The 14,161-nt window shown below is 32.0% G+C and overlaps 1 protein-coding gene across 1 annotated transcript; it reads left to right on the top strand.

Annotated features, from left to right (window-relative positions):
- The first annotated feature begins 705 nt into the window (after positions 1 to 705).
- On the top strand, positions 706 to 11,151 carry Nmdar1 (glutamate ionotropic receptor NMDA type subunit 1). The gene is made up of 16 exons (XM_088258565.1): positions 706 to 869; positions 1,037 to 1,166; positions 1,547 to 1,669; positions 2,342 to 2,613; positions 3,256 to 3,408; positions 3,586 to 3,759; positions 4,082 to 4,343; positions 4,740 to 4,962; positions 5,471 to 5,635; positions 6,394 to 6,518; positions 6,597 to 6,831; positions 7,324 to 7,472; positions 8,087 to 8,244; positions 8,501 to 8,673; positions 9,181 to 9,434; positions 10,894 to 11,151. Exons 1-16 carry the CDS (start codon positions 862 to 864, stop codon positions 11,080 to 11,082), a joined length of 2,793 nt encoding a protein of 930 aa, XP_088114691.1. The 5' UTR covers positions 706 to 861; the 3' UTR covers positions 11,083 to 11,151.
- Positions 11,152 to 14,161: the final 3,010 nt, after the last annotated feature.

Raw genomic sequence — 14,161 nt, 5'->3', positions numbered from 1 at the left:
TGTACCTACTCATTTAAAGAATAGGTATCGATTTTTGTTTGTTGTTGTTTACATTGTATCGTAATAAAAATTAAAATCGTATTTTTTACAGTTTTACAGTTTATTTTAATGTATTTATTATTATTATGTATTATTATTATTATTATTATAATTATTATTATTATTATAATTATGAGTTATTTTATTAAAAAAAAAATAATTATTTTGAGTCAATTATAAGTTTATATTTCTGTATAAGTGTATAAGTGAATTATCATAATTTATAAGTTTATATTTCTAGGTCAGTACGTCACGTTGTTGACTGTAATATTAGTTGAAGCGTATACTTAATAATTGAAATATTTAATTCATTTGCACAGTTTCATTTTACATCACATATTGAATGTTTGATATTGTAAGGTTGCTTAGATACAAGGTACCTAGCTACCTAAATTTATCTTCCAGCAGAATACTAAATGGATTTTGTGGAAGGCACTGCATACACCGGATGTCGGAATAATATATAAGTACTAAATCGATAACGTTTTTGAAATATGCAACTAAAAACGAAATATCATTTTATAAGAGCGAAAAATAAAATATAAATGAAGTATTAAAATGCATTTTAGATTTTAATATAAGATCGTATTTTGGTACAAAATGCGATCGATCGGAAGCTGTAGAAGGGTTGCTATGGAAACATGCCCTACTTAGTACGTACGTAGCGAGAGTCCCGCCCATTTTCAGCTGCGCGGAAATCACCAGACGGAGAGGGCAAAAGAAAATATTGTATTATTCAGATTTGCTTTGATGTCTTAAAATCTAAACTAGTAAGAAATACCCCAATGAAGAAGACCAAAAGTCGTTAAAAATTAATACAAGATGATTAAGTAAGTATATAAAATCAATTTAGGTATTTTATTATTATTTTATCCCTCCATATTGCAGTAAGTCGTAATATTTTTCTGTAATATTGCTTCATAATTTCCAATGTATATTTATTTTGCACAAGAAGATAAAAAATAAGATATTTAAAAAATATTGTTTTGTCAAACAGATCACTTGGTAAAATAATATTGGACGTATTATTTTTGGGTGCAGCATTTGCTGCTAACCCAAATTATTATAATATTGGAGGCGTTCTATCCAGCAATGAATCTCAATTTTACTTCAAGGAAACAATTGCTGTGAGTATTTTTAAATTAAGGAATATTTGATAAGCACAATAAAAATAATATTATTGACTTGTGTCCCTTATAAGTAGGCTTGCCAGACGTCCCAGTTTGGCCGGGACAGTCCAGGTTTTCAGACAAAATCCCGGTGTCCCGGCCAGTTTACTTAACGTTCCGGTAAAAATTAAATTTGATTAAAGTCGACATAAAAGTTTAAAAATAATGAACTGTGAAGGATTATTTAGGATAAGAACTTATTTCACTATACTGCATGCTGGTATTCTGGTGGGTATTCCGGTTGAACATTTCAGAAATCTGGTAACCCTACTGATAAGTGATATTTATCAGGAACCAGCACATCAGTAGCTGTAATGTACAATTATTTATGATTCCAGCGTCTCAACTTTGAGCAAACTTATGTGCATCGTGGTGTAACATATTATGATTTTGCAATCCTTATGGACCCAAACCCAATAAGGACTGCTTTGAACGTTTGCAAGGACCTAATTGCAAAGAGGGTATGTTAAATTATAGTAAATTTATATATCCATAAAATTCTGTTATATCTTTGGTACTCTATCATTATCATTACCTGTATTAACAAATATGTTCTACACATCTCTATGTAGAAGCTGATATGTTTTGTATACTTTCAAAATTCACATTTCACATTCTTGATTAATATTACTTATTAATACTTTAACTGTTTATTGTATTTTTCTAAAAGTTAAAACTGGCATAAATAAATAAAACATTTTTATTGTTTTTATTTTAAAAAATTGGAAGAAAGCAGCTTATCTTTTTCATGTGTAAATTTAATTATTGAAGGACAAAAAATGCCAAATGTTATATATTTTTGGCTGGTAATATTTAAATATGCATACTTTTTTTACTGGTTTAAGAATTTTTTATTGAAAGATATGAAAATTCGTGGAAATGGAGATTCAACACTTCAATAAAATACTAAATGTTTTAATGATGTTGTACTATGGTACCTGAATTGTAGTATGGTGAACCGTACTTTTGAAATTTAGGTATTTACATACATATTAAATCTGAATGAAGTTAGCTTATTCAAAAATTAAAGGTTGCTGTGAATCTAGAGCGACATTATAATTTATATTATTATAAATACCCTACATTGTTTATTATATACATATAATACAGAACATCATATATAAAATTTTCAGGTCTACGCTGTAGTTGTTTCTCATCCTCTGACTGGAGAGCTGAGTCCTGCAGCTGTATCCTATACAAGCGGCTTCTACCATATTCCGGTAATTGGAATCTCATCCCGAGACTCCGCTTTCTCTGACAAAAACATCCACGTGTCATTCCTCAGGACTGTGCCCCCATACTCTCACCAGGCAGATGTGTGGGTGGACCTGCTGAGACATCTCAACTACATGAAGGTCATATTTATCCACAGCTCAGACACTGATGGTCGCGCATTGTTGGGAAGGTTTGAAAACTTTCAGATAAAATGAATTATAGACAATATTTTTTTGTATTTTGTATTTTAAAAGCATTGTTAACTTTGTGGTATGGTAATATAACACTCTCCTTATCATTCATTGTTCACTTTGTGTAATACCACTTTAATTCAATTGTTATTACAGAAAGTGAACGATGAATGATAAGGAGAGTGTTGTTTTAATATTTTTTTATATTTGATATTATCTTAACGAAACTAATAATTTTTTATACGAAGGAAAGTAAAGTCAGGGGGAGTCTGGGCATTCACAAGGCTTATGACCTGGCATTAGCTGGCTTAAATTATCACTTTATGCACTGTAATATTCACTATTCTTTTAATAATTGAACACAAATATTGCTTGAATTCTCAGATCTTGAAATATAGGGTATATTAACAACCTTTTTTGTTTCTCACTTGGAACTAATATTCTAAAAACAAATGATTTTCTTCTAAAGAAATGTGGATTTTCTTTTGAATAATATTCAAAAATGCATGTTGTATTGTTTGCATATTATAATAAAAGAGTTGAGAAGTTATGACTGATAAGTTAAAACATACAATTCATATGGTTGTCCAAATATTCATGAAAATATGTAGATCAGTGGTTTTCAATGTGTTTTTTTTTAGATTCCAGACAACTTCACAATCTTTGGAAGATGATGTGGAAATTAAGGTAATTGTGGAGTCAGTCATTGAATTTGAACCAGGTCTGGAAAGTTTTACTGACCAGCTGCAAGATCTCAAGGGAGCGCAGGCGCGAGTATACCTGATGTATGCAAGGTTGGTCACCAGAAATCATAAACACAGAATATTGTTTGTTTATATTTATCTACATTATTATGTAGATATTTATTTATATATGAAATCTGCTATGAGATGTGTAAATGGTAATTTAATGAATGTCAAACGATTTAATTTGTTTTTTGAGAGAACTTTTATTTATGTGTTTATTTTTAGTAAAACTGATGCCGAAGTAATTTTTCGAGATGCGGCAGGACTAAACATGACTGAAGCTGGTTTTGTTTGGCTCGTAACGGAACAAGCCCTTGCAGCAAAGAATGTCCCCGCTGGTCTTCTGGGACTACGTCTGGTCAATGCTACAAGTGAACAGGCTCACATACAGGATAGCATGTAAGATATATACATATTCTTCTCTGTCTTACCCTTCATTACTGAGGGTTGTGACCCTTGTCGAAGTAATGACTTTTCTCCAGTTAACCTTTGACTGCGCTGCACATAGCGCTCCAATCACAGAGCTGCCTGCTGCTGTCTTAACTATTATTTGTACATATACATTTGTAAAAAATATGGCATAATGTTATATTTTTATGATCATGCATAAAAGTTTCCAACCAGATTAAATTTTCTTTTTTTTACTCTAACTGAATTGATTTTTTACATATTACATACCTTTGAAATTAATATTTCTGTTTGGTTTATTGGATTGTTCTAGTTATGTTCTCGCTTCCGCTATAAGGGAAATGAACCAAACGGAAGAAATACTCGAAGCTCCCAAAGACTGTGATAACTCAGGCTCAATTTGGGAAACTGGGAAAACGCTGTTTGAATACATCAAGAAACAGGAGATCCTCAATGGCGCCACAGGGAAAGTTGCTTTTGATGATAATGGAGATAGAATATTCGCCGAATATGAAGTGGTCAATGTTCGCTCTCCGGGAGATCAGCCGGCTGTTGGAAAATATTTCTTTGCAACTGTAAGTTTTATTTCATTGAGTAATTAATGTTTGCATAATAATTTCTCCTTCTTCTTAAGCCTTCTGTCCTTCACTGCTGGATATAGGTCTCTTCCGTATCCTTCCATTTCTTTTTTGGTCTGTTGCTGTTTGCAGTATGTTTCTACCTCCCACAGCGGCAATGTCGTTGGACCATATTTTTTGAGGTCTTCTTACACCTATTTTATTCTCCCAAGGTCTCCATCTCAAAATTTTAGGTTGCCATTTTGTTCCAAATGAAATGGATCTAACCCGAATAATATTATTGCTGTTATAACATTAGGAATTACTGACTGTCCTTCTAGGGACTCGCATTGCAATATCATAGTTTCTTCCCTCTTACTTGGTGTAATCATAATGTTCTAAATGATATTTAAGGAACAAAAAAGGATGAAGCTAAAGTTGGATGAATCCCAAATATTGTGGATGGGGAAAAGCAAATCTAAGCCTGAAGGCTTCATGATCCCCACTCACTTGAAGGTTTTGACTATCGAAGAGAAACCATTTGTTTACGCTCGGAGGATAAACCCTGATGATGGGGAGCATTGCACTCATAATGAAATACCATGTCCCCACTTTAACGCCAGCAATGACGAAACAGGTAAAAAAATATTTTCATAAAAATGAAATGTAAAATATATTTTATTACTTGTTGTTGTAATGACAATTATGATGTTATTGTGATCACCTTTAAAATACTGATCTTTATTTACTTCAAAGGACTCAAATGACTACAAATTAACGGCATCCATGTTACATGGGAGAGTGCGTATATTCAATCCAGAGTGCTCTAGCATCTCTACTATTTTTCTTTTTCTATTTGTTATTTATTCTCCATTTAATTTTCCACAATGCAATTTTTTTTTATATAGCACCCTTGAGGTGATAATTCACAAAAATGGCACATGACAAATCAACAAACTATTATTTTTAATATCCATCACCCTGAGCTCCTTCACTTATATCCTCTGAATCTCATAAAATATATTCCATTATTCTCAAATCTGGAGTATTTGATCTAAGATGTACCTTTAAGTTTATCTCAAACTTGTGAATATATCATGTAATGCCATATAAAGTGTATTAAGTAAATAGTATAAGTATTCCAGATATGTTTTGCTGCAAAGGATATTGCATTGATCTCTTAAAGGAACTATCCCGAACCATAAATTTTACTTACCACGTTGCTCTATCCCCTGACGGACAATTTGGGAATTACATCATGAAAAATGCTTCAGCTGCTGGCGCTAAAAAGGAATGGACCGGACTCATTGGTAAATTTAATAACTTATTTTATTATTTTACCAAACTAATGTTGAAGAAAAATTCAAATTCATAATATATGTAGACGCAATATTTTTTCGAGGCTTTTGAGGCGGTTCTATGAGCCTTTTTACTATTTATAGATAGGTAGCTAGCCTAGTCTATAAACCGTCCTCCTTTCTCATCCGGGCTTGGGACCGGCTACCACATATCGCCCTTCAAGGAATCCCTGAAGGACGTACACCCCCAGGCAGACCTTCAAAAAGGTGGAAAGACAGCTGGGAGTCAACATCCCAAGAGCTACAAGCGGAGGCACAAACAGATCCTAAGGATCTAGAAAAAGAAGAAGAAGAGCAATTTTTTTACCATGCTCAAATATTTTCTTCCAAAATGCTGGATTTTATGTCACCTAAGGGCTATTTTTATGTATTTTTTTTATTGAAATATTGATATTTCAAAAATTTTTAAAAAAGACAAAGAAGTTTATATTGAGATAGGAATATACTTGTCATTGGCTGGATAAAGTGATTATTCTATGTATTAATTAATTCAAAATATTTCTGAACTTATTCAAATCTTTTGTTTTAAAACTTTACAAAATTTGAGTAATGTGGTTCTTGATTGTGGGATATAAATAAAGTGAAAAACCAGCCAACGACAGGTTGTTAATCTACAACAGTACAAGTTCTAGGAAATTTCATCTTCTGTATAGATAGAACAAATTCATTAATCCATTATACATTAATTAAATTGGTCAAACTTTTGTAAGGTGAGCTGGTAAATGAAAGAGCCGACATGATTGTTGCACCGCTGACTATCAATCCTGAGAGAGCAGAGTTTATTGAATTTAGTAAGCCTTTCAAATACCAAGGAATTACGATACTAGAAAAAAAGGTAAGGTCCACATTTCAACAGCTCTAAATAATTTTGATTTCCAAAAAATCAGGTCATTGAGATAATTTTTTTTTCCAGCCATCGAGGTCATCAACACTTGTATCTTTCTTGCAACCGTTCTCCAACACTCTGTGGATATTGGTGATGGTGTCGGTCCACGTTGTAGCGCTGGTTCTATACTTGTTGGATAGATTCTCACCATTTGGACGGTTCAAAGTTGCCAACACGGATGGAACCGAGGAAGATGCGTTAAATTTATCGAGCGCTATTTGGTTTGCCTGGGGAGTACTACTAAACAGTGGAATCGGAGAAGGTAAATAATAACAATTGTTCGTAGAGCATTCTAAAATATGAGTGGAGTATGAAGGGAGTGCTATCAGGAATTTTTATTGTATGGTAATCAGTTTGTTTTCAAGGGTTACAAAAGCAAGTGTATATAAGTTACGCATCCAGTATAATTATAAATACCAACCCTTGAGATGATTGCTATCTTCTCCATTTCTTTTCCTACATAGCCGTAATGTCCTTCACTTTCAACAAAAATTTTCCACTCCTAAATCCAAGAATCTGGAGCGCAGAACTAATCATTTTGCCCTCATGTAATTAATGATTAAGTGAACACTGCACCAATAGGTCAATTTTCATATTAACAGAAGTCGAATGCAATTTTGATTGGAATTTCAGAATTGGGAAAAAAATCTATCAAAACATATTTCTTCAATGCTTAACAGCTATTTAAATTTATTTATTTAAAAATATACGTGCATTTTGAATTTGTATGTACATGTTTTTCTTTCTGATCCAGGTACACCTCGAAGTTTCTCAGCTCGTGTGCTTGGTATGGTTTGGGCAGGATTCGCCATGATCATTGTGGCTTCTTACACTGCCAACCTAGCTGCCTTCCTCGTGTTGGAACGTCCCAAAACCAAGCTGACCGGAATTAATGACGCTAGGGTAAATATGAATCTTCAACCTTAAATCGTTTTCACCAGACAGGTTTAGAGAGAAATAATTTACCAATTCATTTATTTAATAATTCATAAAAAAATCTACTTGGACTTCTTTTTAAGGAAGAAGCAAACGAAATGTTTACAGCAAAGGCTACAAAATTTGAAACAGAAATATTAATTTATAATCAAAGGCATTAGCTATCAATAATTATTGATCAAAATATATAAGAAATTTCAATAGAGATATAACTTTTTTTGATGTCTTAATCAAAGGGAATATGGTAGTCTGGGCATTTATAAGGCTTACGGTTTGGTATTAGCTGGCTTAAGTGATCACTTTATACGCCGTAACATTCACCATTCTACTTATTATTGAATTACACCTATTTATATATGCACTTCTAATTTGACCACTTCATTATAAATAATTTTGTTTTATAAGATTAATCCTCTGAGGGCCTTATATCAAGATATATAAGATGTCTTAAAAGAGAAAAGCATATTTTGATATTAAGAATATATGGTCTGGGCAGTCACAAGGCTAAGGACCTTGACTTTATTCACTGTTATTTTAATGGTGACCTAATATAATAAGAAAATTTAAAATCTTAATTTTAGCTGCGTAATACGATGGAAAACTTGACATGTGCTACAGTTAGAGGTTCTGCGGTGGATATGTACTTCAGGCGGCAAGTAGAGTTGTCCAATATGTACAGGACTATGGAAGCCAATAACTATGCTACTGCTGAGGATGCTATTAGAGATGTAAAGATTGGGTAAAAATATTTATATATTTTTTTTAATAAAACCAAAGACAATAATATTTCCAAAGTTCATATAATCTGATTACTTTTGGTTTTGATTATTTCTTTCCTACCTGTAAACAAGCCTTTACTACTATACATTCAAACTTTTTGGGTTACCTACTTAAATTATTTTTTTATAATTATATGTAATTCTCATCAGCAATTCTTCTATGACTAGTAGGTAAGACAAAATAGTCAACTAATCTGCATTCTTTACATAAAACAGTAAGCTGATGGCTTTCATCTGGGATTCCTCCCGCCTTGAATTTGAGGCTGCTCAGGACTGTGAGTTGGTGACTGCTGGAGAGCTGTTTGGAAGATCGGGATATGGGGTCGGGTTGCAGAGAGGATCTCCTTGGGCTGATGCTGTTACACTGGCGATATTAGACTTTCATGAGAGTAAGTGTATTGTTATAACAGATCTAAGATTCTTCTCATTAATTTTAGTAGTATGTTCAAAGTAGGATAGTATCTGATTTCGTTTTGTCATAAAGTGTCTTAAATTACTTATAGTTCCTAGGAACTCTAGAGGACGGTGATGTTTGTGCGTCTTGCCATTCAAGGAATATCTAGCATCAACTTCCAACACCATATTTCAAACAAATGCAGCATATGACTTTTCCCTGCATACATATCATGCACTGAATTTTTTTAATTTTCCCTATCGTTGTCGGAATACTCATTACTGGTTTTATCATCTTAATTCTTTGGTGTCTGTTTCATAGGCCTCTATTTATAGAAATAAGTACACCTATATAAAGTTAACAAATGTTTTTTTGCGAACATAACATTCTTCATGGATAATTTTTGGGAGTTATTATTACGAATCGAAATATTTAAATAGTGGCAAATTTAACAACTGCAAGTTTAATTTCATTATCAATACGAATTTATTTTGTCTTCTAGGCGGTTTTATGGAATCATTGGACAACTTATGGATACTACAAGGCAATGTTCAGCAATGTGAGCAATTTGAGAAAACGCCAAACACTCTAGGCCTAAAGAACATGGCAGGAGTGTTCATATTAGTAGCGGCCGGTATAGCAGGTGGAGTGTTGCTTATTGTGATAGAAATGGCATACAAGAAACATCAGATAAAGAAGCAAAAGAGAATGGAGTTAGCACGACATGCAGCGGACAAGTGGCGCAGTCAAGTAGAGGTAATGGTACTATCCCGATAAGTATCTATTTATGTATTTACACACAGCTTTGTGATACACAAATTATTTTTCTTTATTTGAACTATTCCTTTCAAGATAAATGTGCAACAATCTTCTCTTTCGCCCCCTTTCTGCTTTTGACTAATCCTCAATTGTATCTTTCTGTAAATTATTTCTGGCTGTCTTCTTCTACTTGATTAGTAACAATAAACCAACGATACTAACTTTAGCTCTTACAACTTCCTTGTACTTATCAGCTTTGTATATTGTAATTCATTTAACATTGATGTTTGCTTTGCATCATTATGTTAGCATGTTTAGCTACCATGCATGACATTCCAATGGGAATAAAATAAATCAATAAAAATATTAGTTTTCTCAATAGAAACAAAAAGGAAATATTATATTAACACAATGCCGTCTCATTGGGGTTATTTTGTTTTGCCCTGCTAGGACTGGTTCAGATCTTTTCACTCGTCGCCAGTGGTTTTTCCCGATAGTTTTACACACAGTACCAATACGGTGTCACCGGCATTTGCCCAATAGGTTTCATAAGACAACAGACAGCATAGTGTTAATAATAATCCCTTGGCAGTTAAATCCAAGTACATATTGTGTGTTAATAAAAAAAACATACACTAAATAGAATATTAGATTGATGATTGCTTCACGGTAATATTAACAAATTGTCAAGTGAAGTACTGAGAGCTTTATGCAATTAAAATCAAAATATAACTACAACCATAAAATGCTTTTTTTAATTTTTTTTATTTGGGATTTTTACAGCCACTACAAAACAATATATTATACAACATTAATTAACAAAACTATGGCCAATTAAAAAAATCCTCCGATAATGCTATTCTTATGAAAGTTATGTTGGTTGGGGTGAGTGTGTGTGTGTGTGTGTGTGTGTGTGTGTATGTGTGTGTGTGTGTGTGTAGTACCTATTCCATGTCAACATAAATCATCCAACAAACAGGGATTATAAACAGTTGGCTTGTTGAACAAACGGCAACGATCAATCATTCACCTAATTTCCTGCTTATGTCATTTTTTATGGAATTAGTGCTTTTCCCAAATATATCTACGTCATTAAACATTTTATTAAGTATCCATAATGCGGTTAATTGTAGTATTTCTGGCAAAATCAGTATTACATTTAGGTACTTGAAAAAGTTGATTATAACGCGTTTGCCTCTGCGGTACCCTAAAATGGATGCGGGTAACCAGTTCTGGTGAATCTATTTTACCAGAAAGGATATTGCACTTTGCACCATTGGTTGCAATAATAGTTAATGACCTTAAATGAAAACAAAAATTCTAAGAAATTAAAAGACTGTGAGAGCTTTAGCATATAAAACTGCAGAAAATTAGAATGAAACATGTCCATTTTTTTATCTTTCAACGGGTTAACGTAATTTTTTTTGTCATTTCTAATACTAAATCTGACTTGTAGAAACGCAAGACTCTCCGAGCTTCTCTAGCAGGGGGCATTCGTCGTCCAGCTAATGGGGTGGGGGAGCCCCGCACAGTGAGCGGGGCCCTGGAGAGCGCCGCCCGCACCTGCATACGTCGGGGGCCCCTGCCGCCCTTGCCTCATCGCCCTCCGGCCTACACGCCCGATGTCTCACATCTCATCGTCTAAATACTACTGAACTTATTTTCAACTGATTGATAAAGGTTTCCTAGTCCATATAGCCTTCTAAACAGTCAGGAAGATAAAAAAATGTAATTATATATATTATAAATACAAAATTGAAATGAATTTGTGGTTAGCTTAATGTGTTGTTAATTTTCCTGTAATCTGAAAATAACAGAATAAAAAAAGATTGTGTCAACTTTTGTATGTAAGTGACTTGAAATAATATAAAATCTAATATATTTTCCAATGTAAAAGGATAATTAGCCAGAAGAGAAAAGGTTTATTTATTTATCAACTAAATATTGAAGAAAAACATTATAAAACTTTCATTAAATTTGATTTGATGAAAGTAAATGTATTATGATATTATTACATTACTCATAAAATATGAACAACTTACTCTGAACAACTGCGAAAATTTTATTAAAATTTTGTTCGGTACCTATATTTTACAATAAATAACAAACTTTAAATTTGCTTCTCACTCGGTTTTACGCTCACAACATACCAATAATATTATTTTGGTAATTAAATTATTTTTAAATATAATGATACCATATTTGATGTATACGTAGAGAATTAATTATAAGGATTGTTTAAAAAAATTAAACCATGAAAATATTATATTCAACGAAGACAAATGTTTAATTTAGAAAAAATCCAAAAGCTTAGAGAAGAAACTGCGACATACAGTAGATGCTCTCTGGCGTCGCTTTAACCGGCTTCTTCTAGGAATGTTAGGAATGAATTTTTGGAGTGATGTGTGGCTTTTTCCTGTACACATTTTTTACAGTTTGTGAAATGTTAGTTTTTAAAGTGTGAGTTGGTAATACAGAATAAAAGTTCTGTTTTCTAATAGTTTTGAAAAAAAATATTCTTCCAAAAGTGTTTTTTAAATGTGTTTTTCACTACCTTCTCTTTCGGCTTTTTCGTTATCTGGCCCTGGGTCGGTCACGTCAAGGCCTGTTAAGAGAGCGTCTACTGTATATTAATAAATTAGACATATTTAGGATACCTGCACGTTAAAATTTTTGCATGTGTACCAAAAAATTGAATGATAAAAAAACATGACTTCAATCTTTCTCCTTTGATGTTAGTTGTTATAATAAACGAAAGTGAAAAGCCAAACGAGAATTTGCCAAAATGTAGTTCAATTATGTAAGGAATCAACATAAATGGATAATAATTGTTTATTAGATTACATGATAACAAAAAATATCTTTGTAAGTAAAATATATACATATACATATATGCTGAAAAACTATTTTTGTTATCCTATGGTTGGATTATATATATTTAAAATATTGCCAGGTGAAATAAGGCTTAAAAGTTGAGCTTGAGAAAGTTAATTTTGGATGTATTATTGTTGAATCCTAAATTGTTGAGGTATGAAAATAACTGATGTGGAAAATTGTTAACGACCTTTTTTATATTTTGCTAGTTATGTTTTTTGATTATATATCAATGTTCATTATTTTATATCCTATATGTGTAATCGATATTGAATGTTCAAATAAAAAATAATTTAGAGAAATATTTGTGTATTATTATCTCATATCGCTCACTCCTTTCAAGAACGTCATAAATCAAAAAACTTGATTTTTCAGGAGAACGTTTTTAAAGTTTAAAAATATAATACCATGTATTAAAAATAAATATCAAGCCACTTATTGAACTTTTTACTGTGCAACACATCTTTTTAGGTGAAACCTGAAGGTTCTTTCTCTATTTGAAAAATATTTAGTATATTTCAAAAAATAATTAAACAATACCTTTTCTTCAAAATGCAAAAACAATACTTTCTGCCTAGTAGCGGGTAAATATTAAGTTGAAAATATGCCGCTTTTGCTGGGCATTCCGAAAACACGCACGACTTAAAATTGACGATTTTTGATTTATGACGTTCTTGAAAGGAGTGAGCGATATGGTATATATCGATGCATACGAGTTATTGGATTTTTAATTAATAAAAAAATAACAATATATTTTCAAGCCTATGAACTCTTACTAAACGAACCTTGCACACTCCATCTCAGGGTTTAGAATAAATAAAGTAGTTATAAAAGAAGAAATACACATAATATGTACAAGAATTTTGTTACTATTATAATCTTTATTATTTATGAATGTTTATCTAATAAGGGGATTATTCCTCGTACTCAGATTTAAAAGTTACTATTTCAGTTGCAATTGTTAGAATGAGAGAATATTTGTCTTATTTTCGAGAGACTCACACAAAATGCCTTACCTATTGTTGTTATTCTCCTTAATCCACCTATCCTTCATCCATTTCCTTTCCCGTATAACGGTAATTTACTTTACCCTCAGCTCCTTCACTTACCTTACCTGTATTCCATCAAATATATTAAATTCCTAAGATCCAAGAATCTGAAGCGCTGGACTGACCACCGTGACTTGATTAAGTTAAGACAGCATCAATCTAATGTGGTGCCCTATGCACCATTCGGTGTGAATAGGAATTTAAGAAAAATATAAGTCATCTCAGACATCATAAAATGCTCTCATTTTTCTTGGAAAAATCTAATCAGTCTGAAACTGTTTTTGAATATATATTTAATTGGAAATTGTTTTAAAAAAAAACTAACTAACTAACCATCACGCCACTTCCACAGGGACAAATAAGTAAAATTTAAATTAATGGTGGATAGATATTACCATGAAATGGTGAATCAATTAATGAAATAGTAAAACTCATTGATAAACTGATATATTATTGCGTATAAATTTTTGTTAAAACAGATCTAGTAAAATGCATTCGGATATCAAAATTAGTTATTTTATTTATTGTTTCGGCATTAACTTTGTGGTAAGACATGTTACAATTATTAAAGAAAACACTTCGTTTTCTACCACTTGAGTTTTATTATAGACTACATGTTTCAGAAGTTAAACTTCCATCATTCAGGTCTGTATAGTAACTAAAATATAAAATATAAAATTGTTCTATAAATAAGGAACATAGAACAATTTTATATTTTATATTTTAGTTTCTATACAGACCTGAATGATGGAAGTTTAACTTCTGAAACATGTAGTCTATAATAAAACTCAAGTGGTAAAA

This window comes from Brachycentrus maculatus, unplaced genomic scaffold (assembly GCF_059751285.1).
Source record: "Brachycentrus maculatus isolate JH-2025_06_01 unplaced genomic scaffold, ASM5975128v1 h1tg000099l, whole genome shotgun sequence".
Taxonomy (NCBI): Eukaryota; Metazoa; Arthropoda; class Insecta; order Trichoptera; family Brachycentridae; genus Brachycentrus; species Brachycentrus maculatus.
This window is presented reverse-complemented; position numbering and strand designations above follow the sequence as displayed.

Excerpts from the sequence above, each read along its gene's own strand:
- Nmdar1 (XM_088258565.1), top strand. Across the intron at positions 4,344-4,739 it reads GAAAATATTTCTTTGCAACT|GAACAAAAAAGGATGAAGCT; the intron begins GTAAGTTTTATT and ends ATGATATTTAAG. Across the intron at positions 8,245-8,500 it reads ATTAGAGATGTAAAGATTGG|TAAGCTGATGGCTTTCATCT; the intron begins GTAAAAATATTT and ends TACATAAAACAG.